General features: G+C 38.6%; 1 protein-coding gene across 1 annotated transcript in view; it reads left to right on the forward strand.

Annotated features, from left to right (window-relative positions):
- Corin (corin, serine peptidase) overlaps positions 1-27654 on the forward strand; it is a 195736-nt gene that overhangs the window by 96527 nt on the left and 71555 nt on the right. The window contains exon 6 of the mRNA XM_090344076.1: positions 25598-25711. Coding sequence (XP_090200202.1) covers positions 25598-25711 — 114 coding nt within the window. The remainder of the gene's footprint in view (positions 1-25597; positions 25712-27654) is intronic.

Raw genomic sequence — 27654 nt, forward strand, 5'->3', positions numbered from 1 at the left:
AACATGTCAGACCAGGGCCTTATCACTTGAACTACACATTCAGTCCAAGAATATCTAAGATTTGGAAAGCCTCTTGTGGCTAGGAAACAGAACAAGGCAGAGCTCAGACTTTACTTATAGTACCTGGACACCTATTTTGCATTTATTTTTAATGATGATGTACCAATCAAAGCCTTAGTAATACAACCAATATTTCCAGTTATATCCTGCTACAAGTAAGGAATACTGTTACTGAATATAGGGAAAAGCATTAAATGCATAAAAATAAGAGTATTCACGCATAGTGTTTGGAGGGAGCAGGCAGAGAAAAAAGAAAGCAAATGTTTCAACTTTTCTTAACAAAAGTATGCTTTATAAAAATTATTATTACCAACTGGGTGCTGGTGGCTTATGCATGTAATCCTAGCTACTCAGGAGGCTGAGATCTGAGGATTATAGTTCAAAGCCAGCCTGGGCACAAAAGACTGTGAAATTCTTTTTTACTTTATTTTTTGTTGGGTAATGTATAGAGGGGTTACAGTTACATTCACCAGAGAGTAGATGCATTACTTCTCACATATTGATACCCCTTCTCATGTTTTTGTCCCTATTTCTTTCCCCCCACTTCCTCCCAATCATCTCGTTGTCTCCCCTCCCTTTCCAATTTCAACTAAACAAATAAACGTATGTACAATATACAGTTAACAAGTCAGATAAAAGTCTGTGAAATTATCTCCAAATAACCACCAGAAAACCAGCAGTGGCGCAGTGCTTAAGTGGTAGAATGCTAGCCTTGAGTTGAAGAGCTCAGAGACAGCGCCAGGGCCAGCAACAACAACAAAATGTTATTAGCAATAGTTTAAAAGATAAAAAAATTTTTTCTTAACTCTGGAAAACAAAACATTGAAGTTCTAGCAGTATTTTCAAAGGAAAACACACCATAAAACCACATAATTCTTCTTCATTTATTCCTTCCGTTTTATGTAGTGAGTTTTTATTCTTGGTTAACTGTTTTACAGATCCATCAATTTCTTCACTAGACTTCTGTACCAAGACCAACAGTATTATTGTATTAGTGTAATAGTATTATAAACAACTTTTGTTAGAGTCCTTTGTTGGATCTTGAAGGCACACACGTTAGGGTTATAATTGTTTGCAAAGAAAATTAAAAACAGCTTCAGAATACCATCTAAATAAAATAATTGGTTATGGGTAGCAACATTTAAATTAGTCATGGTTAATGGTCTGATATGAATTCATTATGATAATGATGCATCTGACAGAATTGCTTTATTTCTATTATTTTATGACATTATATTTTAATATAATTGAAAGAATTATGATGGAGAACACATTTCTGGGAATTGCATAAATTATCAGAATAATTATAGCAATAGCATGCCCACATTTTGAACATCACTTAGAATTTGAAAAATATTTCCCATGTAATTTAACATATCACATAAGTCTGATTAAGACTCTTTCTTTTCTTTTCTAGGGGGTGGGAGGTGCTGAGGATTGAACACAGGGACTAATACCCATTTGGCGCACACTCAGTCATTGAACTATGGCTCTAGATCCTAGTCCAATTAATTATTATTATTATTATTATTATTATTATTTATCATTATTATTGTCATACCTGAAGCTTGGACCCAGCTCCTGGGCACTGTTTGAGTTTTCTCAAAGCTAGCACTCTACCACTTGAGCCACAGCACCACTTCCAGCTCGTTTTGTGCATGTGTATGTAGTACCAAGGAATCAAACCCAGGGGCTTCATGGCTGCTAGGTAAGCACTCTACCACTAGGCCACGCTCTCAGCTGGAAAATTAAAAAGTCAATTTAAGGTCTAAGAAAAAAAAAAGAAAGAAAGAAACTGGCGAGGTGGCTCACACCTGTAATCCTAGCTACTCAGGAGGCTGAGATCTAAGGATCAAGGTTCAAAGCCAGCCCAGGCACAAAAGGACCTGAGATTCTTATCTCCAATTAACCTCTAGAAAATGGGAAGTGGGGCTTGGCTCTAGGGTAGGACAGTTGCCTTGAGCTGAAGAGCTCAGGGACAGTACCTAGGTAGAGTTCAAGCCCCCTGACACACACACACACACACACACACACACACACACACACACACAAAAGACTTTGCCAGGTGCTAGTGGCTCATGCCTGCAATCAGGAGGTTGATTTCTGAGGATCACAGTTCATAGCCTACTCAGACAATAAAAGCCCATGAGATTCAGCTTTAATTAATTTCAAAAAATCAGAAGAGGAGCTGTAGCTTAAGTGGTAGAGAGCTAGTGTTGAACAATAAAGCTCAGGGACAGTGCCCAGGCCCCCAAGTTCAAGCCCCAGGGCCAACACACACACACACACACACACACACACACACACACACACACACACACACACACAGGAGTTCATTTAAATTTCATTTTTGAGATGTTTGTCAAAATATGTAAAATATTTGACTAAATGCAATCTTGTTTAATCAAAGGCATGCAATAAAACAAGACGAATCACAACAAATTACCTTCATAAAGCTCAAAATATTTTCTTCTTCTGTCAATTGTTCAGAAGTAAAAATGCTTCACATTCTCAGACAAATACTTTTAAAATTTTTCATTTTAAGTGAGACAACCAAATTCAACTTATTAGTCCATTATTTATACCAAAGGTTTACTTTTTTTTTCCGGTCGTGGGACTTGAACTCTGAGCCTGGGTATTGTCCCTGAGCTCTTCAGCTCAAGGCTACAGCCATACCCCTGGAGCCACAGAGCCACTTCCAAGGTTTACTTTTGACATGACCCCTTAGGTATGGCCTATTATCCTTCTTTTACATCATTTCAGGGCAGTACTTCCTGATCCAAACCACCTTGATTCTCAATATATCTTTGAACATAAGTGAATAATGATGCTTTTGGAAAATAGAAGCACTAAATCAGTTCAGTTTTTTGCATATTACCTGTGAACCTCGTTAGGATTAAGATTAAGAGCAACAAAATAAGCAATAGTGATTGTTTGTTGCAGAAAGGAGAATGGGATTTCAGAAACTAAAATTGAGAAGATTTCAGAAACTAAAAACTGGTGTATGTGTCCGTTTTGGTGGTTGACCTAGTCAGATGCTCTGTGGCCTGCCTGGCAGGCGAAGTGCTGGTTGACTATTATTCTAACTTGGGATACCCTGCTCATTTGCTGCCTAGTTTCCCTTCCCACAGCCAGTCTTCTCCTGCCTCTCAGCTCTTGTTGGAATTTATCACTTAGTGCTTCAATGGGGGCTCTTTTTGTCTTTGCTCATTTCATGCTTAGCTCTTCTGATTTCTTCCAGGGCTGGCATGGTCTCTGAAGTGATAACAAATAACATTCCTGCAGTCCAAAATCATACACTATAATACACTGTTTCTTTGTATTAGCTTCAAATGTGAGGCAGATATTTTTTTTTATCCTGTGCTATGCCTGTTTGACTCTAACAGATAAAACATGAAAGGCTAAATACCCATGGCATTTGTTTCACAGATCTTGTTCCCATCTTATAATCTCTACTGTCTAAGGCACATATCACTAGATTCAAAAATGAAAATGAATAAACAAAAGTGAATGGACAGGGAATCTAACAAGTTCATCTTGAGTTGCAGTTTAGAGGAGTGGGCTGTGGCCAAGGACACTGAACTAACATTGGAGTTTCAAAAATAAGATGGATGAAGGATTGGGGGCACTGAATCAAAGGACTGAATGAAAGACCTCTTGGCTGGAAGTACAAACTGGCTAGAGAGGAAGTGAAAGCTGGGAAAACTAGAGGAGGCCTTTGAAGCTGAGACCCAGAAATCTGCTGTTGATAAGGGGAAGAGTAGAAAGCATGGCAGGGAAGGGTGGGCCCAGTCAAAACTCAGAGTCAGAGAAAACATTTTTTACCCATTGGTAAACCTGAATATGTACTGGCCCTCTACGAGATCTGTTGTTGTTGACCTAAAGAGTCCTGAAAGATATTGCATGGAAAATAAATGAGGAAAATCTGTAGTTAGATTATGAATGGCAGTTTCTCTTGTTCAAAAGCTGGGCATCTTTTTTATTTGGCTGGATTAATTTTGAAAGATGTTTCTATTCTGATTTTCATAATACTCTATAGGAATTTTCTTTCAACATCAACTACAACTAGCAAGTGTTTCTCCAGTTCCTATTATAATAAATGAATATATAATTGCACTAATATACTATCCCTTTACTATTTAAAATTGACATTTCATTGTACAACAAAAAGGTAGCTTCATTTTCATTGACTTTTTAACATCTTATAGAGCATCAAGATGGTTGCTTGGTAATTGTTTCTACTACTATCACTATTTATTATTATTATTATTATTATTATTATTGTTATATTTTGTCTCAGTGAAGCAAACATTTACTTCAGTAGAAGGGTGTACCACGAGCCCCAAATCTGGCAATCAAGCATGCAAAGAGTCAGGCTGTCCCTATTTAAAATGCCTGTTACTGATAATAGAGAATAATCAAGGTCTTCTCACAACTATTTTTAGCTATACGTTGTAATAGCACTGCAAGAGAATGTATATGAAAAGCAAAACAGCATGACACATAAATACAGATATATGTCACAGCTGTTATCTATTACAGTATGTTCCCTAATTGAATTTATAGTCATATTGTAATGTTACTGTTTTGGCATTATATTGAATTATGATCTTTAAATAATAATTTAAGTTGTTCTTAGTATGCCAAGGAAGTTTTTAAGCAATGACAATGATAACACAATACTTGATAAAGAAATTGTGCTTCTGACCAAGGCCAAGATAATTTAAAACTTTAAACACTATCAAGATGACTCAGAGCCCTTTGAATAGAAGTTGCAAACATAAAACTGTTATTCTCATTTGCTGGTATAATGGTATCTTATTGTATATTCCTTCGTCCTCCCCAATCATACAAGAAAACCAAAGTTTAGGCATATGGTATCCCAAAGAGAAATCAGACACTGCAGGATCTTAGCTGTGCTCATGGAGCACTGACTTTTGATAGAGTCATCACGTAAACCAAGCAGATGTTGGAGTGAGTTGGTACCATGAAATGAATTCTCACTGTACATCATCCTGTTACTCACTAATGCCTCGGCGGGTAGATGTGCCTTTTTAATGACCAATTTACTGCTAGGGAGCCACATACACATTAGGGAAAACAGAGTGCTACATCCAGTTCAATTGAGTATGTCAAATGACAATTTGAATAGCTTCCTTAACATTCAGGGGATTGAGAAGTCTTCTCTTTCTCATCAGGGAGGATACTACATGCCAAACAGATGCAAAGTTCAGTGTTCTCTCAAAGACTCCCCAAAGGAACAATGTTCCTTGGCAAACCTGTCCCAATCTGTCATCACAGAAAGAAGAAACCCATTTCTGCTCCATATTGAAGAAAAGCATTTTTTCACATTTGTTCTTGAAGGGAAAGGCATTCAGGCACCTTCTTCCATGCACCCCTCTCTGTCTGAAGAAAATTATGGTGCTTATGATTGTGGAACCAGAATTCTGAGGCAGTACTGATATAAGCCAGATCCGCTTGGTAGATGATGTCTGGCGACATGATGCTTTCTCCCTCTGATGTTAAGGATATTCCCTCAAGGAGGTGACTGCTAATGTAAAAATACAACTATGATAGGTCAGATATGTTTTCAGTGTGTTGTGTTCACTAGATCTAAGAGGCAACATTGACTGATTTCTTTAGGTTAGAATGCTTCTTTGTTTTTCCCTTCATGGTGTGGGCTTTTGTTATTCTAGTAAAGTGTCCATACCACCTTATGCTTTCAGTTCTCTTGGGTGTCATTATGTAGCCATAACAATTCTGAATTCTAGTATTCCATAATCTTCCTGCTTCCTTACAGTGTCTTTCCTACATTGATCTCATTGCAAGCAACGTATCTCTAATTTAAAATATTAGTCACAATAACAACATGGAACCCTTGACCTTCTGAGTCCTCTTGTTACCATCCTGGTTTTCCAGTGTATTGGCAGTAGAAAATGAAAAGATTTGAAAGGATACTCACATTAGTTATTTTGGTATTGTGGTGACCAAAATGTCTGACAGAAACAACAAGAGGAGTTATGTATTTGGACTCAGGGTTTCAGAGCTGTCAGTCCCTCGTGGATTTCCCATGGCAAGAAAAGCAAAGGAATAACAGAAAAAGCGATTACCAGGAAAGAGCGAGGGCAAGATACCATGCCCCAATGACTTACTTCTTCTAACTAGGTCCCATCTCCTACATCTTACCAACAGTCCCATTATACATTGAATCTGCTAAGAAATGAATCCATTCTTTTGGTAAGAGCCTTCATCACCTAGTCCTCTTTTGAAATGATAGATGTACCTAGATCTGTGCTTTAGTAATCTCCCTGCTTTTACTTCACCTGGTCAAACTACCATAATATCCACTTTGTTTGCATTATTTGAAAACTGAAGGAAATTTGTCCTAAATCATAGGTTAGCAAACTGCAACCTGTGAGGCAGACACAGCTGAAAGTTGCCTTAGTCAATACAATTTTACTGACAGCTCCATTATTCACTGAATATTTGTCTGCAGATGCTCTTACACTGTGATGGTAGAATTAAATCATTATAACGAACAGTAGTATATCACCTAAACTAAAACTTCTAGATTTAGTCCTTTCTGCAAAAGTTTATCAGCTTCTATTCTAGAATAATTCATATTGTTTAAGAACACAAGACTGGGCATTTGGAGAACTTAGTTTGGCCAAATCCTGTTGACTCTCTGGCTTTGGTTTCTATCTGTAAGACAGGAAGGCAGGACTAGATGGGTTCCAAATTTTTCCTCAAACTTTTACTTTGTTATTGTTTTACCAACCATCAACTTTCTTACGTGCGCTAGAGATAAAGAAGTAAATAAAAGTTCTACTCTGTTGTTCTGAAATTCTTCCCAACTTCACCTTTGCGCTTGTGCTTGCAAAGTGAAGCTTGATGGGCTCCTAGGACATGCCTGGGAGCTGCTCTGTCAGTTTTAGAGCTGGCACAGTTGGCAGCGTGAGTTGAGTGATTGGTCTGGCTTCTCAAAACAGCAGACAGTTCAGGACTGTGTGGAGCCTCACAGAATATCCCAATGGCTAGGCTGGAACCTGGGTCCAGACTAGCAGAAGCAGAAAGAGCAGGGACAACAGTGGTGACCATGGATGGATGAGGGGAAGAGAGGGGAAACACTAGGACCCTGCAGAGGCCAGCCAGGTCATTTATTTCTGGAATCTGTCCCTGAAGCATCTGTACAAATATTAGCTCTCTCTCTTGGACCGACAGAAACTGCTGGCACATGGGAAGAGGCCATTAGTGCATGATTACAAAATAAAAGTATAGATCACAATAAAGTATGGATCAAGGAGCTGTTATAGAGTTGTAAAACTGATTTCACAGGCTGAAACATGGTGGAGAGACTATCCACAGTCTTAGAAATTGAAATTGCACTTAGCTTCCTCCATGGGGGAAAAAGAAGCAACCTCTTTTTTCATATGAAATTCAGATGGACCAATGAACAGAAATGATAATGTCAAATAAAAGCTTTTTTACACTTAGTAATGTAACTGTAGAATATGTAATTGGACATTTAAAACCATATAGAAGTCATGAAGCTCCTTTCAATGCCTTTGACACATTACAGAAAATGTCAGAAGAAATGCAAAGATATTATTAAATAAATTTACATTTAAATTAGATTTGGATTTACATGCACTTATGCAGAGATAAAACTTTTTATGAAGATAGTTTTCATGAAAATAACCAGCTCTAGATAATACTGAAACAAATGATCAGAAATTTAGTTCAAGATTGCCCCCAGCCTCAAAATATTCTTAACAGACCCAGTAGAAATTGCATCAGAAGAAAGAGCCTTAGCCAGGAGCAGTGGCTCACACCAGTAATTCTAGCTGAGATCTAAGGATCATGGTTCAAATCCAGCCTGGGCACTAAAGCCCATGAGATTCTTATCTCCAATTAACCACTAGAAAACTGGAAGTGGGGCTGTGGGTCAAGGGATAGGGCAGTAGCCTTGAGATGAATTGCTCAGGGACAGCGCCCAGGCCCAGAGTTCAAGCCCCATGACCAACCAAAAAAAAAAACAAAACAAAAACAAAAACCCCCACAAAATCCAAAACCCAAAACCCAAAACCCAAAAAACAAAAGACAAAAAAAGAAAGAGCCTTGTCAAAATAAAAAATGAACAGCCATTAGTCATAGTCCTGCATCTATGTAGGGTTACAAATGTCACTTTTCATGTAGATTGAAAACTACTTTGCTGATAGAACACGTTGTGATGGTTTAATACAAGGATTCGCAGAAAAGGGAGCCAGAAGTAGTCCTGAACAATCAAGTAATCAAAACTAGTATTATAACACAAATTATCAAATTATAACACAAAATATCAAGCATCTTGTAAGCTGATGTTCTACACTTAGCACTATAATGACAATTATATTTTATAAATTAGCAAAATAATCTAAATTAAAAAAAACTTTATATTTTGATGTCTTCAGAACACTTTTTATTCCCTAGCCAGGGTCCTTTTCCATTTCCACCAGCTGTCTCATTCCACTGCTAGTCTACATGGAAGGCTATGTATTCAATATACTTTTTAAATTTATTATTATTTTCAGAGCTTAGGATTGAACCCAAGAGACTCAAGTCTAGTAGATAAACATTGTACTGCTCAAGTGCCTTCAGCCCCCCTCTCTGCCTGGCTTCCTGCTTCTTTCTTTTCTGCCTTTTCTGTGCTTGCTGCAGAGCAGCCTGAGATCTTGTGTCTTCTTCTGTAAATCTCTTATGTTTTGAGGGTTGGGTGTCTGTAACAACAGAGTACAAGAAGGGAGGCAAAGCTATGCTCTTCCTCAGGCTTCTATCTTCACTGTTGCTCTATTCAGCTCTAGTTTATGGAGAAAGCCAAAAGTAAATGTAACAAAAAGATTGGAGAATTGTACCAGAGAAAGAAAGCTTCTGGGCTGCATCCTTTCCTGCAGATTGGGCACAATTGTCTGAATCAGCCATTCACAGGCAGATGTTTGTATGGAATGAGTAAGATAGTGAGATCTCTGTGGTAGGCAGAATGATGGTCCCCCCAAATGTTCATGTTCTAATTCTGAATCTATTAGGCTATGTAGACAGAGGATGCAAATAAAGTTACTACTTTCTGGCCTCACAGTAAGGGAATTCTCTTGGACTCTCTAGGTGGACCAGTACAATGACAAGGGTCTTTAAGGGCCTAGATGGAGGCAGGAGCACAGTCAGAGACAGATTTGGGGACTAACCGAGATCAGAGATTTACTATGTCCCTGGCATTAACAATGAATAAGGGGACAGTGAGGTATGAGGGAGAAAGGAAACTACCTTGCTAGCACATCTTGATTGTAGCCCAGAGGGACTCAGGTTGGATTTCTTCCCTCTGAAACCATGGGGCTATTTTTTATATTATTATTATTATTATTTTAAGCCACCAAGTTTGTAATATATTCTTATAGCAGAAAGAGAAAATCACCACAGCCTCCTTTTGAGAGTTGGTAGCAAGGGTTGGAAGTCCAATTGCTTAGCAGCCTATCAGCTATTTTATAGGGAAAGTGAGTAACTTTTCAGAGCCCAGATGTTCTCCTTTGATGAATGAGATAATCACCTTGTAGTTGTCCACACATTAAATCAAAATGCAGATAAAGATTTTAAGGCATATACTGTAAATAGAAAACACTTAAGTATTCGCCTTAAAAATATGGAAGTCCAAGCTGAATGGAATCCTCAGTATGGCAAAGCATTTCCCTCCCCTCTTACTTTACTGTAGTTTTTTTCCCCCTATTTTTCCCCTGACTCTGAAGCTCTGTTGACTCCATATCGATCTTTAGATCTCTATGGTTTCTGCTCAAGTATGTTCTTTCCGTGTTCCCATTCTTAAATGCTACCATTTCCTGTTTCCTCATACTAATTTTCTAATGTCCTTCGGATAAAACAAATAAAAAAGGGGTAAACAAATAAAAAAGGGGCTCTCAGTGTCTATGGGGAGTTGATTCTACGGCCTCCCTCAGATATCAAAATCCAAGATTACTATTTCTTATATAAATTAGTGAAATATTTGCATATAACCTAAGCACTTTTTCTGATATGCTTTAAATTGTCTTTAGCTTACTTATAATACCAAAAGGTATAAATGTTACCAACACATTCATTCTAATGTATTATTTAGAGACTAACTACTGATATCTTTAATTCAAATGAAACCATCTGGCCCTACCTACAGTTTTGATTAGCAGCTGGTTGGATCAACAGATGTGGAACCCAAGACTATAGAACCGAGATACTAGACACCCAGGTCTCCTTCTCTGAACTAGTATCTCCCAAGGCGTTAATTACCCAAAATTTATTTTTGTTCATATGTTTTCTGCAACCTTTTTTGGTCTTTGCCATGTCTAGGACTCATTGCTCTTCAGATCCTCTGGAAGCCAGGGCTAAGAGAAATACTGAGGAATTGTCTTTTAATTGGGGACCTTTGACTTCTTTTAAATGTGTAAAATCTAAACTGAGGAATTTCGACTGGGAAATTTTAGGCAGCGAGACCTCCCAGAAGTTTTCTGAATCAAGCCAAGTTTTATAAAGTGTGTGGCCTTCTTTTCTGTCAGCTAAAAAACTGCTTTGGAATGACTGCCACAAAATTTGCTTGGGGAAGGGGATAGTTGCTTAGTAAAATTGATAGTTTCCTTCAAAGTTCTTACAGCAGTTTGGAACTAATGATACCAACCATTTCAGAAGAACTTTTCTTTCCCTCCACAGAGTTTCTTTTCAATCTGGGTGCCATGGTGGGAAATTCTAACAGGGATTTGTAATGAGATTATCTTCTAATGAGATCTCCTGCTGAAAAATATCCATTTAGAGTTCATAAAATCACATTATGTGCAAGTTCCAATGGTAAAAAGTACTTAAAAAGACACTCAAAACAAAATTGACTGAAAAACACCCTTGATTTCTGAGGTTATTGGTTATTGTGAGAATGTAAAAACTCAACTCGGAAGTAAATGCACTAAGAATGTATTGCATTCCATCATTAGTGGATTCATCTTTTGTGGTGGTATATAAAATGCAGAATGGTTTTCTAAAGAAATGTGATTTTGGGGCCGGCAGTTTGGCCTAGTGGTAGGGTGCTTGCCTGGCATGCATGAAGACCCGGGTCCAACTCCTCAGCACCACATACATAGAAAAAAAGCTGGAAGGGCTGTGGCTCAAGGGTAAAGCTCTAGCCTTGAGAAAAGTCCAAGGACAGTGCTCAGGCCCTGAGTTCAAGCCCTACAACTGGCAAAAAAAAAATGTGATTTTATTTTAAAGCAAACATTGAAAAAAAAACCCCTGTATGATCATTTTTTAATCCTTTTAATCCTTTTACACCCTAGGATACTTTAAAATGTCCTTCGTGGGCAACAAGCTTCAAGTATGATGTGGTCTCCCTCTGGTGGCTTGTGTTAAGAAAACTGTTCACTTCAAAGTCACCCAAAGTTCCTTTGACAATTCACTAAGAGATCTTTTATTTGATTCCGTGGAATCCAAATCAGTTTACATGTTTTATACTTTAGCCACATATAAAATATGGGAAGCCTAGTTATTTTAACAGAAATCCGTTGGTCTGCTAACTCGAGGCCATGTCAAATCAGTTTTAACTGTCAAGAAATCTGACCTTAGTTCTTATCACAGTGAATTATCTTTTGATGTATTTTGGCCAGAGTGCATTTCTTAATCTTGACCACCTTCTTTTGTATTTGCTTTAAAAGGGCTCTGGGTGGTCCTGGAGTTTAACGTAGTGGTAGAGTGCTTGCCTAGCATGCATGAAGACCGGGGTTTGATTCCTCGGTACCACATACATAGAAAAAAGCCAGAAATGGTGCTATAGCTCAAGTGGTAGAGCTCTAGCCTTGATAAAGACCAAGGATGGTGCCCAGGCCCTGCGGTCAAGGACTGGCAAAAAAAGGGGGGGGCCTCTGAGTTGTTTTAAATTATTTATGCTCTATAAGGATCCTCTTTGAGGTCTTTATAACTCTGGCAGGAATCAAAACAGACAAAATCCCTCACCCTCAGCGTCTGTTCAGTGACAGAGGTATGTTTGCAAAGACGTAACCCATCAGGACTTCCATATTTGACTTCCCATGTCTGTAAAGCTTTTTGTAGCTAAGGGGACTATAAATGTAAAATGATTGACTAAGAGAAAAGAATTGCAACGAAAGCAGTGCTCATAAATCAATAAGGAGGCCAGGAGCGTAGCCTAGTGGTAGAGTGCTTGCCCCGGGTTCCATTCCTAGATACCACATATAAAGAAAAAGCCAGAAGTGGCATTGAGGCTCAAGCAGCTGAGCACTAGCCTTGAGCAAACAGTGTCAAAGGACAGTGCCCAGGCCTTGAGTCAAGCCCCAGGACTGGCAAAAAAAAAGTCAATAAGGAAAAATACCCACAGGGGAAATAAATGTGTATCTTATGATACATATAAGATAAGTATCAGTTGTGAAGGATAGCTCTCAAAAGTCATAATTGATGTAAGGAGGACTGCATGGGCTCAGATTTAATCATAGACAACTGTTACCCCACTGGGTTTTATTATAAGTCTCCAAAACCTCTTTCCTAGTGAGTCTCAAGTGCTTCAGATCTTTCCTGTACCCTTCTTGGGACTATGTGCCAAACTAGCTTCATTTTGTGATATTGTTTGTAAGCCACTCATGTCTTACCTTTTGGCAAATGGTCATAACAATAGAACAACCATTATTGATTTTATTCCCTCCAGTCCTTCCACCATTTGCTGAATCTCATAGGATAATTTTAGGATGAAGTTAATTCAGTAGATCAGAGGAATATTTCCAGAGGAGTGCTTATAAAACTGTACCAGCAAGAGTTCCTGGGGACAGCAGCAAAGATTTTGACTTGCTATTGTCTGTTCCATGTCTATTCTCCTTTCATTAACAAAGTAAACCATTCTCCTCTTGAGTAAAGCAATGTCAGTGGCAGTTGACACCATGCATTGTGAGTCTCAAATGACTTTCCCTGAAACTTCTGTCTCTCTTAACCTTTAACCTCTTGTTGTCTTGGCTCATTCTGCTTCTCTGATTAGATTGCGCTCTATTGTTCACAAGGGACTGTACATCATTCTTGTTTACCAGTGCAAAAGAATATGTGGATTTCATGAAGATTCTGGAAAAAAATTCATAATTTCTCCCCTTCCTTCCTCTGAACCCTTAGGTGCTGAATATACAATCTTGTAGACTGTGCAAATTGGCAGCTATGACTGTGGAATGCAAGTTAATTAAATTGTGCTTGTATTTCCTTTTAGGGAAGTTGGATATTTTTTCCTTTGTTGGGTTTAGTCTGTGTGGCTTTGTTATACACAATTCTGGTAACTAGGGATACCAGAACAGATTTTGTATAGCTGTAAAGGGCAAGCCATTGTGAAACAGTTGAGGAAACATGGGAGAAAGAATCCAGGGACTTCTGCATTCTACCATTGTGTAAATCATTTAACAGGACACAAATGATTTAACAGTGAAAGTCAGCTTTCCCGGAGTAATTGACTTCCTTTGCTATGAGCCAGAAAAAAAAAAAGTTAAGATACCTATTCTTAGATGTTTTATTGGTTCCTGTGTGGGTGGATCTTTTCAGAATGATACTTTTACCAGTTATTCTACCTTGGCTGTTTCAAGGAATTCAGTGGTTCCCACTTTTCCCAGGTAGGCAGAGTTGCATTTACAGGTTAGGAGCTGGATCTTCTGGTTACATGCCTGTTACCCTTTAAGTGTAAGGTGTTTCTGACACTCTTGAGATGATAATCTTTGAAAAGCGAATCTTATACTTCCTCATCTTATCCATTAGGTTGCTAGATGCTGTTTTTACAACTACGATTAAAATGCTCAAAAGATAATCTCAAATTAGGTGGGATTCAGATAAGAAAATGCAAGTACGGAATGGTCAAATGATTTTGCAAATGAAAGATAGTTTTGTTCAAATCTAAGTGTCCTTTTTCTACAAGGAACCTTTTGGCTGTGATACCTTAGGATCATTACTGTGAATGATTGATGATCTGTAGGTACAGTGAGGATCTGGATGGATCATAGGGTCAGTATTGATGGGTCATTTGCTCCCTGTTAACGTGTGTGTGTGTGTGTGTGTGTGTGTGTGTGTTTGTGTTGGTCCTAGGACTTGAACTTAGGACCTAGGTGCTATCCCTGTGTGTTTTTGCTCAAGGTTAGTGCTCTACCTCCTGAGTCACAGCTCTACTGTCAGTCTTTTGCTGGTTAATTGAAGATAAGGGTCTTCTGGATTTTCCTGCCTGGGCTGGCTTTGAGCCTCTAATCCTTAGACCTCTGCCTCCTGAGCAGCTAAGATTATAGGCATGAGCCACTCACTAGTGCTTTGCCCCATTAACTTTTCCCTTGTAATTATGAGAGTATTTAGAATTGAAGTTACCTGATTATTGGGGGGAAGATAAACAGGGAAGGTGAGTTTCTAGAGGTGTCAGGCTTTTGTTCTGCTGTCATTGAGCAAATGTGGGCTGCATCTGTGAGCTGCTGTAGGAAAACCAGGGAGTGAGCCATGTGGCCCGTGAAGAGGGTGGACAGTCCAGCAAAGCCTGGGCAGAACCCTGACCTAGGGTTTCAGAATCTTAGCCTCCAATGACTGACTATCCCCTCTGGAAGATAAGTGAGATCTGATGGTACCAGCACCACAAAAATCCTCTTTCAAGAATCACAGTGCTCTGAAAAGGTCAAAGAATAGCAACAATAAAGTAAGTCAAAGGTGATAGAATAGGGTCTTCATGGATTGGGATAAAAAAATGTAACCCATTTTTGAAAATTACTTTTCAAAGTTCTGTTCAAAAAAAGACTACAGGGCCTGGAGTTTGGCCTAGTGGTAAGAGTGCTTGCTTAACATGCACAAAGACCAGGGTTCAATTCCTCGGTACCACATATCTAGAAAAAAGCTAGAAATGGTGCTGTGGCTCAAGTGGTAGAGCTCTAGCCTTGAGAAAGCCCAAGGATAGTGCTCAGACCCTGATTTTCAAAGCCCAGGACTGGCATAAAAAAGAGTATATATGTTTATTGTAAATCTGGTTTTTTTGAGGTGTATAATATTGCAATGCCATAGGCAGTTTTTTTTAGGTGATCAATACATAAATGGTTAAAATAAAAGAAACTGGGAAAAAGAAATAAAATGAGAAATAAAACCCACAAACTATTTGTAAAATGAAGTCCATTCCATTTCTGTAAGAATAATATCATGTATAATAATAATATAATAATGTCATGATAACCTCTTCATTCTTAGTCCACTTTCTGTTACTGTAGCAAAATACCCAAGACATATACAGAAACACATTTGTTTGCTTACAATTCTGAAGCATTGGCAAGGGCTTCATGCTATTTCAACTTGGCAGAAAAGGGGAGGGCCAGGAGGAGTGTGAGGAAGGAGAAAAACTAGCCTTGCTTTAGAAAAATGGGACCCCTGCATTACTCTGGTCCTACAAGTTCTGCTAATAATGACCTAATGACCTCTTTAAGGCTCCTCTTGAAACAGCGCTACACTCGCAACCATATTTCAACATGATTTAGGAGTGAACAAACCATAGCATTGACCATATTTATTTATATTTCTCCCAAATCTTTCAAGAGATTTAGTGAAAGAGCTACACTTTCCATAAAGGACTAAAAAGTAGTTATAACTTTTTAAGATACTACAATATACATGCAAGAGTCTATTATTTTCTGAATCACATTTACAGATATGTATGTACATATGTATATCTATATACGTGCATTCTTTGTTCCCTCAAATTTCTATTTATTCAAATACATGTTTAAGTTTAAATAGTATTTTCTAAAACTATCTCACATTGTTTAAAACGTCAAAAGTCATTTGCATATTATTCCTTTTTTTGGTGGGTCATGTGGCTTGAACTTGGCCAGGGCCCTGTCCCTGAGCTCTTCAGCTTAAAGCTACCACCCTACCCTTAAGCCAAGCTCCACTTCCCATTTTCTAGAGGTTAATTGGAGATAAGAGTCTCAGGTCCTTTTGTGCTCCGGCTGGCTTTGAACCTTGATCCTCAAAAGGATAGACTATCATTCACAGGCTTTGAATTATGCTCTTTAAACTTTTAAGATATTGTGCTTCTTTGCAGAAGTAAATGGGCACATCTTATTTCCAAGAATTTTTTTTTGTCAGTCTTGGGGCTTGAACTCTGGGTCTGGGTGCTGTCCCTGAGCTCTTCAGCTCAAGGCTACCACCCTGCCCCTTGAGCCACCGCACCACTTCCAGTTTTTTAGAGGTTAATTGGACTTTAGTGCCCAGGCTGGCTTTCAACTGTGATCTTCAGATCCCAGCCTCCAGAGTAGCTAGGATTGCAGGAGTGAGCCTCTCCATACACCTGGCTCCAAGACTTTCTTTTTTTGGTTGGTCATAGGGCTTGAACTCTGGGCCTGGGTGTTGTCCCTGAGCTCTTCAGTTTTATGCTAGCTCCCTACCCCTTGAGCCAAAGTGCCACTTCCTGTTTTCTAGTGGCTAATTGGAGATAAGAGTCTCTTGATTTTCATGCCCAGGCTGGCTTTGACCCATGATCCTCAGATCTCAGTCTCCTGGGTAGCTAGGATTATAGGTATGAGCCATTAGCATCCTTTCTTTAGAGTACTATTTAAAGAAAATATCTTCATGGAATATACTGTATCATTTCAATAGATAATCTCTCCATTCTTTTTCTTTTCTCTCTCACCTTTGCTCTTCTTCCTCATTATCTTCCTCCTCCTCCTCCTCTTCTTTCTCCTCCTTCTCTCTCTCTCTCTCTCTCTCTTCTCTTCCCTTCCTGTCTCTTCCTTTCAATGTCAAATTGAGGAAAGACTTCTCTTTGAAAATATTTTTGGGGGCTTGGCTTTCAGCTTTTTACTTTGCTTTTTCTTTTCTTCCTACTCTGTCTAATTAGATGTGAAATCTATTAGACTAAGCTTTTGTCTAACTCTATTTTATACTACGATTTTACTTGAAATGTTGAATGAGAACATGGAACTGCCTTGTAAATTCTATTTAATTTCTCATTCCTATTACAGTTCCACAGATTTTTATGTCCTGATAATACCTTTTAGATAACTTTTCAGTGATTAATTTTTCAGTGACTAATGAGTAGTCTTCCATTGTGCTGTCAGACTGGCAAAAAGTTAGAAATTAACAATGAAGGCAAGATGGTAAGTTTTTGTTGAATCAAATCATGGCTTTATTTAAAAAAGACAAATAACTGAGTCAAAATCCCCTGGGCATGAAGATGTTTAATTTGGGGAATTGTTTTGAACTTTTTTTTCTGGACATTTGTTTGACAAGACTTTAGGCACCAAGGGATGTTAAGGGACTGGTTTAAAGTCATGAAGGATAAGGTAATACCACAGTTCTAGAACCCTCTAGTGACAGAGTTAAATTTGTGCTGACAATATCTTCAAGCAAGGGACCAGGAGTTTGGCCTAGTGATAGGGTGCTTGCCTAACATGCACGAAGACCCGGGTTTGATTCCTCAGTACCACATACATAGAAAAAGCCGAAAGTGTTGCTGTGGCTCAAGTGGTAGAGCACTAACCTTGAGAAAGCCCAAGGACAGTGCCCTGACCCTGAGTACAAACCCCCGGGACTGGCAAAAAAAAAAGAAAAAATACCTTCAAGCAAGGCCACTTCAAGCTCATCTGTGGTTTTAGTTCACTTCTTAGTCTTCTGACATCTTGAGAGTGGTGGGGGAGGAAGGCAAGAAAGAATTTTCTATACTTTTCTACTATCTTTTCACTTCAGAAGTTACTCATTTTATATTCTATTCTTTCAAGTCCAAGTGCACTGAAAGGTAAAGACAATGACGTTTAAAGGTTTATAATTAAATCTGTAACTCAAATATGCACAGCCCCATTGCCCCAAAGCATTACAATGCAAGCTGTCTAAGATTTTGACTGGACTTTTACAATATGAAGGGTGCAGAGTTTTTCAAATACATTTTGGCAGCAGAAATCCTTCTCAAAGGACGTTTGGCTTCATGTGATTAAAACAGACAGCAAGCTGTAAGGACTTTCTGGCTGCAATGGAGAAAGAAGGGGACTAAGCAGACTCTTTATTTCATGATGTGGCTGCAAAGTGGCTCTTGTTAATATCCTAGATCTTCTGAAGATCCTTCAGAGTCTGAGTTCTTCCGAAGTCTAACCCTCAAGCTTAAAGAATGGCTCATACAAAGGAAGGAGTGGTGGAGAGGATATCAGACACATGCGCACAGTCTGTGAGAAGAGACCTCCCGATCTCATTGTCCTGGGAGAGCAAGGGCTGTTCAGAAGCCAGACTTGGCAGCTCTGAGTCAGGGTTCAACTATCATGCAGCGGGATTTTATGTGCTATTTATTCCCCTAACAATGAGAAAGAACACTATTGTAAGATAGTCATTGTCCTCAAATGTGGAAGGCCAGATAACAGCTATTGCCATTTCACTCTGCACTTTAGCTGCCTCATGTTCTCCAACTTCACTAATTCTCCATTTGTTTCAGTGATTTATTCATTTTCTTCTAGATTCAGGACACAGCAGTTAGAAAGAGTGATAGAGTGACTTCCCTTGAGGTTATGTTCTAGAAGGGAAGGAAAGACAACAAGCAAACAAGAAAATATCTTCTAAAATAAATGATGTGAGATATAAGGAAGTAGGATTTGCTGTGTTTATTTTGGTTGGGTTTGGTTTTGAGCAAATTGGTTTGAATGCCTTGAACATCAGCATTATTAGAAGCAATGGCAATTAGACACAAAGTTTAGTAGGTATCTTATTGGGGCACAATAGTACAGGTTTAGTAGGTGTCTTATTGGAGTACAATGGTATAAGTTTAGTAGCTGTCTTATTGGGGTATAATGGTATAAGCCTGTCACCCCAACATGTGGAAGGCTATGGAAAGAAGATTACAAATTTGAGGCCAGTCTGAGGCCAGCCTGGAATGAGACTTTGTCTCAGCAAAACAAAAGTCTGAGAATGAGAAGGATTTCCCAGCTTGGAAGCTAGTTATGTCTGGAGAAACCACATGATAGTGATGGCATTGGAAGATAGGTCGACTTCACTTCTGATTCTCACACAAAGGCATTACAAATGTTTGGTTTTGTTTTTTTTTTAAAAAAAAACACCTATTTAATTTACTAGCAATGTCCTTTGCCATACGAAAGCTCTGCAGTTTAATGCAGTCCCACTTATCCAGCCTTTCTCTGATTTGTTGTGATTCTTGGTCCTTATTAAGAAAATTTCTACCTGTGCCAAGGAGGCCTAGTGTATCTCCTATTCCTTCTTGTAAAGTTTTCAGTGTGTCAGCTTTTACCTCCAGGTCTTTGATCCATTTGGAGTTAATTCTAGTGCAGGGTGACAAAGAAGGATCCAACTTTAGTTTTCTGCAGGTGCTTAACCAGTTCTGCCAGCACAACTTGTTGAAGAGGCTATCTTTCTTCCATTCTATTTTTTTGGCTCCTTTGTCAAAGATTAGGTGGCCATAGGTCTGTGGTTTAATATCTGGGTCCTCAGTTCTATTCCATTGGTCTTCAGGCCTGTTCTTGTGCCAGTACCAAGCTGTTTTGATAATTATAGCTCCGTAATAGAGTCTAAAGTTTGGTACTGAAATTCCTCCTGTGCTGTTCTTTCTGCTAAGAAGTATTTTTGCTATACGGGGTCTTTTATTATTCCATATGAAATTTTGAATTGCCTCTTCTATTTCTTTAAAGAATGCCATTGGGATATTGATGGGTATTGCGTTGAATTTGTAGAAAGCCCTTGGTAAGATTGTCATTTTCACAATGTTGATTCTTCCAATCCAGGAGCATGGGAGGTTTTTCCATTTCCTTAGTTCTGCTTTAATTTCCTTTTTTAGGGTTTTAAAGTTTAAAGAGCTTTTGTATGGCAAAGGACATAGCTAGTAAATTAAATAGGAAGCCTACAGAGTGGGAGAAGATCTTCACCAACCAAACAACGGACAAAGGCCTCATATCTAAAATATATCAACAACTCAAAAAATTGAATCACTCCAAAACTAAAAGTAACAACCATCCTATTAAAAAATGGGCCAAAGACTTAAAGAGAGTCTTCTCTGAAGAAGAAACAAAAATGGCCTATAGACACATGAAGAAATGCTCAACATCTCTGGTCATAAAAGAAATGCAAATCAAAACAACTCTAAGATCCCACCTCACTCCAATTAGAACAGCCAGGATCAGGAAAACGTATAATAACAGATGCTGGAGGGGATGTGGCCAGGAGGGATCACTACTACACTGTTGGTGGGAGTGCAAACTGCTATACAGTTTTCTTCACATGTATAGCCAAGTCTGCTGGCACCATTTGTTGAAGCGTCTGTCTTTCTTCCATCCTATATTTTTGGAAAAGCAATCCCATGTGTAATAGCCTCAAAAATATCTAGTAATTAACAACCAAAGATGTGAAGGACCTCTATGATGAAAACTTTAAAAACCCAAAAAAGTAAATTAAAGCAGATTTAAGAAAATGGAAAAACCTTCCATGGAATGATTAACATTGCAAAATGGCAGTACTCTCCAAAGTTATCTGCAAATTCAGTGCAATACCCATCAAAATCCCAACAACATTCTTTGATGATACAGAGGAAGCAGTCCTAAAATTCATATAGAATAATAGAAGTCCCTTAATAGCAAAAAACAATCCTTAGCAGGAAGAACAGTGCTGAAGGAATATCAGTACCAAACGTCAAACTCTATTACAAAGCGGTAGTAATAAGAAGAGCTTGCTACAGGCACAAGACTAGGCCTGGGGACCACTAGAATAGAAGACTCACAAATTAACCCATAGACCTAATATTTGGTAAGGGGGCCAAAAACATTGGCAAGCTCTTTCTTAATACAGGCCCAACTGGAGGTGTACTTTGTCGGGTCAATTTGCTATTCAGAATGAAAATGGTGCTTAGCTTGAGGCTCTGAACAAGGCTCAAAGAAAGACAGGGCAAATGAGGATACCATATAGTCAGTGGTTGGTGGGAATCTGAGAAAAGACTCCACATGTTTATATCCAGGGTGATGTGTGCATTTGCCAATATAAATGCCTCCATACACACAGGAAGAATCAAGGGTCAAGGTGGAAACAAATGCTGTAAATCTCAAAGGAATTAATTGCTAGCTATGCCTTACAATTAGAGACAGATATACTGAGAGATACTGGGTACGTGTGCTCACAGGAATCCATGACAGTCTGAAGGCCAGGTGGTTTGTAATTATCCTCATCATCTGGTCATGTGACCCAGTGTCATAGAACATCTGAATATGACTGTTTTTGCAATAATATTAATTAGTTGTCCCATGTGTAAGTTGAAGTCAACTTTGGTAGTAAAGCATCTTCACTTGGTAAAAAAAAATCTTCATTAGATGACTTTATGTTTTTTCCTTCTGTGTCCTGTACCCTGCCTATGCAGGGATTAGGATAGTACTTATCACATAGTAGTAGACAGTAAGTATGTTTAAGAAATGACTCTTCCATGGATCACTCTGCCATTGACTGAAAATTCAACAGATTCTTCTTAGAATGATCGAGGGCATTGGAAATGACATCGGTATTGTGAAGCACAACTTTGTTTTATTTTTAATATTTTTTATTGTAATTAATAAAAGGGTTACATGATATTTGCCAGATAGAAGGTGCATTAATTCACATACATTGATACTCTTTCACATGTCTTGGTCAACTTCTTCCCAGAGGACTCCCCTACCTCCAATTTCTCATCAAAGGACTCATTTACTGTGCCAGAAGACAATGAAACCTGTGCTCAAAAACAAAATCTCTGAAGCAATTTGCTAGGTGCACTCTTAGGGTGAGTGTGTTTCCCTGGACCTACAGCTGAAAAGGAATGTCTCCTCATCTGGATCCAATTCACCTGCGGGACAATCATAAGCTTTTTACATAGAGAAAACTGAAGGCAAATTTGAATTCTTACTCAAAGCTGGTGTCCTTGAACTGGATTCATATGAGCTGACCTCACCATTGCTCCTGTACCAGAACTAGGGGAGTGGGTGTGCTGTGAAGGGTTAGGATGAAGCTGAGACCCCTTGCTATGTGGCTTTTGGCCATACCTGTCATAAACTGAGAATGCCTCAAACCCTCTGTGCACAGAGGACATTTTTCCCCAAGGATGTTAGGACACAAATATCTGCCCATTTATTGTATGAGGCTTTTATAAATCACAACCACGATGTTGGTAGTGCTTGATTAATTGAAACATTTTATGCAAATAAATGGGAAATTCTGGATACAAGTTAAGAATTGAGGAAACCAAAAGTATGTATGACTATTCTATTTTAAAAAGTAATGTCAGTTAATAAATTCAAAAGGTTTCAAAGACAGAATACAAATAGAAAAGCAATTTTCAATTGGCTTTCTAATCCAAGGATAGCCCTGCCTACTAATACAGAGCCTCACAAAAGCAGGCACTTTCTCTAAATCAGACAAGATAGGAAATGTCAACAATCATGACAGAACAAGCAATTCTATGTTCTAACTTTGATGAAGATTTTACAAAGATCGTATAAAGAAAGTCTTACTAAAGGGGCCGGGAGTTTGGCCTAGTGGTTAAAGTGCTTGTCTAGCATGCACGAGGACCCAGGTTTGATTCCTTGGTACCACATATATAGAAAAAAGCTGGAAGTGGTGCTGAGGCTCAAGTGGTAGAGCTCTAGCCTTGAGAAAATCCAAGGACAGTGCTCAGGCCCTGAGCTCAAGCCCAGGACTGGCAAAAAAAAAAAAAAAGAAAGTCTTATTAAAGTCATATATAGTACACATATATGTATATCTATACGTATATGATATACATATATGTATACCTAGACATATATGATCTTAAATATGCATCTAGATGTTGAACTTTTAGCTCCACTTCCTGACGGAGCCCCAGGTGAAGAATGCAATAATTCTTGAGCCACAACAGCTGTTGAAATAGACATATGGATTTTTGCATTCTCCAGTATGATATAGAAATAATATTGCCATAGAATAAATATATAAAATATACTCAACAGGGGATAGTGTGTGGGTTGGCTGGGAAAAATCTTTGTGATTTGGCTTTTTATTTGTATTTGTTTTCCTTATAGCTTTTAGCAATCTATATTTGTATCCACAGAATACAATCTTGGTGCTGAATCCCTAAAACAGTATACATTAAATATGTTGAATATTTTGGTGGTTGAAATCCATTAGTCTAACTTACATTGATTCTGAAGTCATGAGATATAAATATAACTTTTATATAAACATTTTATTTTTATATAAAATAACATTTTCTTGTGATACTCTGAAGTCACCAAATCAAGCAAGCCCTATCATTCAGCAACTGGTAATACTCATCTCCTTGATAACTTTGATAATTTTTCATGCCTTCTCTTCCTTCCCTCCCCTTATCCCTCATCTTTCCCTCCCTTCTCCCAGTTCCCCATCTAACTCCTCCCTCCCTCTTCCTTTCCCTCCCCTCCCACTCCTCCCTTTTCCCTTTGTTCTTTTTGTTCCTTTCCCTTCTTCCCCCCTCAGTGTCTCTCTCTATCTCTCTCTCTGTCTCTCTATCTGTCTCTCTATCTCTCTCTCACACACATATGCTTTGTAAAAATTTATTACTCTGTTGAACATTTAGGTAGTTTTTCTTGTCAAATATTAATTTATAATCGAGTTCCAGCAATTATACTAAGTTCTAGAAACCTGCCGGGGGGGGGGGGGAATTGGAGAGCCCCAGGCCTCACCAGCTACAGCTTCTAGTGTGCATTTTTCTGTATTTCTACAATGAGCTAAAATGTTCCATCCTTCCTGGGTTCCCAATATTTAGTACACAGAGTTGATCTGAGCAAGGATTACACCATGCAGGGCATGGTGGCTTTGACCTGACAATGGACCACACAGCTGACCAAGACATAGTTTTGTCAGAGGGAGGAAAGGAGGAAGGGAAGAAGTGGAAGGGGACGGAGGAGGTAGAGAGAGGTTTGGGGAGGTTCTATTTATCTATGGTTATTCTGAAAGTGGAGCTCATGAAAAAGTGTTAAGGTTTTTCTTCTGACTAAAACTGTAATGCATAATCATTAGAAGAATATTTGTTAAATACCAAGTTAAATAAGGTCAAGAAAATAAACACTGCTTTTAATCTTATTACCAGGAATAATTACAGTAGGCTTTGGTGTACTTCTTCCCATGACTAATTGTGTTACATTCTTTAGAACCAATTAGTGCTTTTCCACTTTAATTATCCTGAACATTGTCCCAGGACATTGAGTATTTTCTACAATATGCTTATTTAGTGACTATGACAATAGTCTTTATTATAGAGGTACTAAATTTATATAACCAGTCCCCTACTCTTGCACAAGTGTGACTTCAGTTTCCTCATTATAAACAATCATGGTATGAATATCCTTAAGAATAAAACTTCCTTGTATTAATAAAGATTTCCTTTGTGTCAAGTCCAAGAAATAAAAATTCAGAGTCAAACACTCTACATTTCAAAAGCATTTTCCAGGAGGCTGAGACAGAAGAATCGCAAATTTTAGACCAGCTTGAGGTACACATTAAGACCCACTCTTAGACATAAAAGGTTTGAAAAATGGCTTTTGATGCACATGATCAAAAGCCTATTTGTGTCTATTTTTCATACGTGCTTTGCTGAGGTGATTTATTAATGGTCTTGCTTAAAAATGTTTCTAGCTTTTTATCCTAAATTTATCAGCTACTGCAATTTTAAATCAGTTTTATATATGTTGAGCTATGGGGAGAAGCATGGACAAAAAGATTACACAATACTAAAAGTAATAATATCACCAAAATGTGACTTTCTGTGTGTGTGTGTGAATGTGTGTATGTGTATTTGTGTGTGTGTGTGTGTGTGTGTGTGTGTGTGTGTGAGAGAGAGAAAGAGAGAGAGACAGAGACAGAGAGAGAGATCCAGAGAGATAGAGAGACGGAGAATGAAAATATTATTAGTTAATGTCATTTTACATTCCTTATGCCCAAACAGACTCTGACATTTTAACTGGCATTTTTTATTAAGGGAAGTAATTTTATTTCAGCTATAGGCCGCAAGGTCTCTCTGTTTTTGTTCTAACATCTGTCAATTGACTGACTTTATTTTTACTGCAACTTTCTCTTTGCCATGTAAAGTAATATTTTAGGAGATTTTCTTAATGTTTATTTATTCAATTTATAGTCATTTTTTAGGATTATCCAATTAACCATTTTAACATGCTTTTCAAGTGGTAAGAAAAATAGGCCCATTATTATATCCTAAACCCTCCCCCCATAGATTGTATAATTGTGCTCTGAACATGTCTGCCTTGCTGTGTGAGCTGGCTGAGCAATTTCCTCCTGCCTTTCTCAGGCAGGCATTTATTACTCTCAGGTAATTCCACAGTTAGCGATTGCAAACCCCAGAGGAAAAAAGTAGTGACAAATAGCAGAAATTGAGGAAGAAATCCTGTGAAGGAGCAAAGGAAGGCTTCCCAGTATTCCGATGTGGTTTTTCCAATTCTAAAAGCAAAGCAAGGCGTCTACCTTGTGTTGACACATGTCTTGACTCCCCACCTCTTTTCTTTCTCCTCAGTGCTCTGTGGAGGGGGCGAGAACTTCCTGTGTGCCAGTGGCATCTGTGTCCCCAGGAAACTGCAGTGCAATGGCTATAACGACTGTGATGACTGGAGCGACGAGGCTCACTGCAGTGCGTGGCTGCAAGGGTTTGTCGGGTCGGATGGGGTTCAATGTAGACCCTGGAACACTAAACCATTCCCTTGTCAGATCCTGAAAAAAGACCTGACAGCAGAGGCCTGCTTGTGATGTTGCTTTTCTACAATGAGCCACTGGGTTCCTCTTCCTCCAGAGTCCCAGGAGTTTGTGCACCTTTCAAAAGTACGATTTTCAACCTGGCACTGGTGGCTCATGCCTATAATCCTAGCTACTCAGGAGGCTGAGATTTGACGATCGTGGTTCAAAGCCAGCTCTGGCAGGGAGGTCCTTGAGACTAGTATCTCCAATTAACCACCAAAAGGCCAGAAGTGGAGCTGTAGTTCCAGTGGTAAAGTGCTAGCCTTGAGCAAAAGAAGCTCAGGAACTGTGCCCAGGCCCTGAGTTCAAACTCCTGGACAGGCTCACATACACACACATACAGTTTTATTATAAGGAGCTCAATAGCTAGGTACTGACTGAAAAAGATCAGGAATTGAAGCATTTTTGCATAATGTCTTCTAAAATTGGGTGTAGGCTTTTGGCTTATTTTGGTTGAGTGAAAAATTTTGTTTTTGTTTTTAAATCTTGATGAGCATATTGGCCACGTTTTTTTTTTTCTAAAAGGATATTTTCATAGGAAAAAATTCATACTAATGATTCTTAACATTCATGACACAACAGATTCGAAGTTTCTTGCTTGCTTATGTTTTCTCTAAGGGGTGGATGCCAATGAGTCTGTTTTAAAGCCAAAGATTCTGATTTCCAGTTGTTTTGTAGAAATGTACCACAGGAGGGAAAAACTAACCTTGAGAACTATTGATATCGTTCATGATCTGTCTTGAAAATAGAATTAAATGCCATCATTTTATAACTGGTTTTGAGTGGACATACAGCTGGCCATACTTAATAGAAGAAGAGTTATATTTTACTTCATACAGAATAACCACGACTTTGTAAGAGCTGGAAATTGCTGAACTCCTTTGAGAAAGTCCTCTGCTCTGATCACCATGCAACCAACTCTTTTTTCTATTCAAAAGGCCCAATTGTCAGAATTTTGAGCACACAGTATATTTTGGTAACCTTTCAGGTTTGTAGTTTCCAAAATGTGGTCCTACAGTACCCAAGGTCTTGAAAAATGCTTGCAAAAAAGATTTGGGAACTGCTGTCAGTTGTACTTCTTAGTGTGTTTACAATACATGTCCATATCTTGCAATTACAAAAAAGAAAAAGAAAGAAGAAAGACAAGCCAGGTGCTGGTGGCTCACACCAAGCAACTCGGGAGGCTGAGCTCTGAGGACTGTGGTGGAAAGCCAGCATAGGCAGGAAAGGCCATGAGACTCTTATTTCCAATTAACCATCAGAAAACTGGTAGTGGAACTGTGGCTCAAAATGATAGAACACAGGCCCTGAGTTCAAGCCTTTCAATTGACCAAAAAAAGACACTACTTGTACCCAATTTTTCTAGGTCCTTGATGGGGGTGGGGGTGGGGGTGGGGGAGGTGCTGTCACTTTTATTTGGTATAGAACCTAGCATCCTATGCTACTATATGTGTGTTATTCCACACATATTTTAGGAAATGTTTCCAGCAAGACTTTTTTTTCACAATTTTCCTCTTATTTACATTGGGGAATATTGCTTTAAACTTTGCAGAAAAATACTGTGTAAACCAGCCCCAGTAGAGAATTCTCCATTGAATTCTATTCAATTTATAGTAGAATCTCTTATTCATTTCCCACTGTGGCTCCTGTTGTAGAAATATTTTAATTCTGCCTGTGTCTGTATCCCCAGCAGTGGGTCAGCACTGCACTTATCATTTCATTTTGTTTCTGTGGTACTGAGTATTGGACTTTGAACACAGAATGGTTTTTTTGTGTAATATTTGTTAACGTCAAATTTGAAGCAGTCAAGTTTTCCTAGACACCAAATAAACAAGAAGA

The sequence above is a fragment of the Megascapheus bottae genome, chromosome 13 (assembly GCF_031878675.1).
Source record: "Megascapheus bottae isolate mThoBot1 chromosome 13, mThoBot2.hap1, whole genome shotgun sequence".
Taxonomy (NCBI): Eukaryota; Metazoa; Chordata; class Mammalia; order Rodentia; family Geomyidae; genus Megascapheus; species Megascapheus bottae.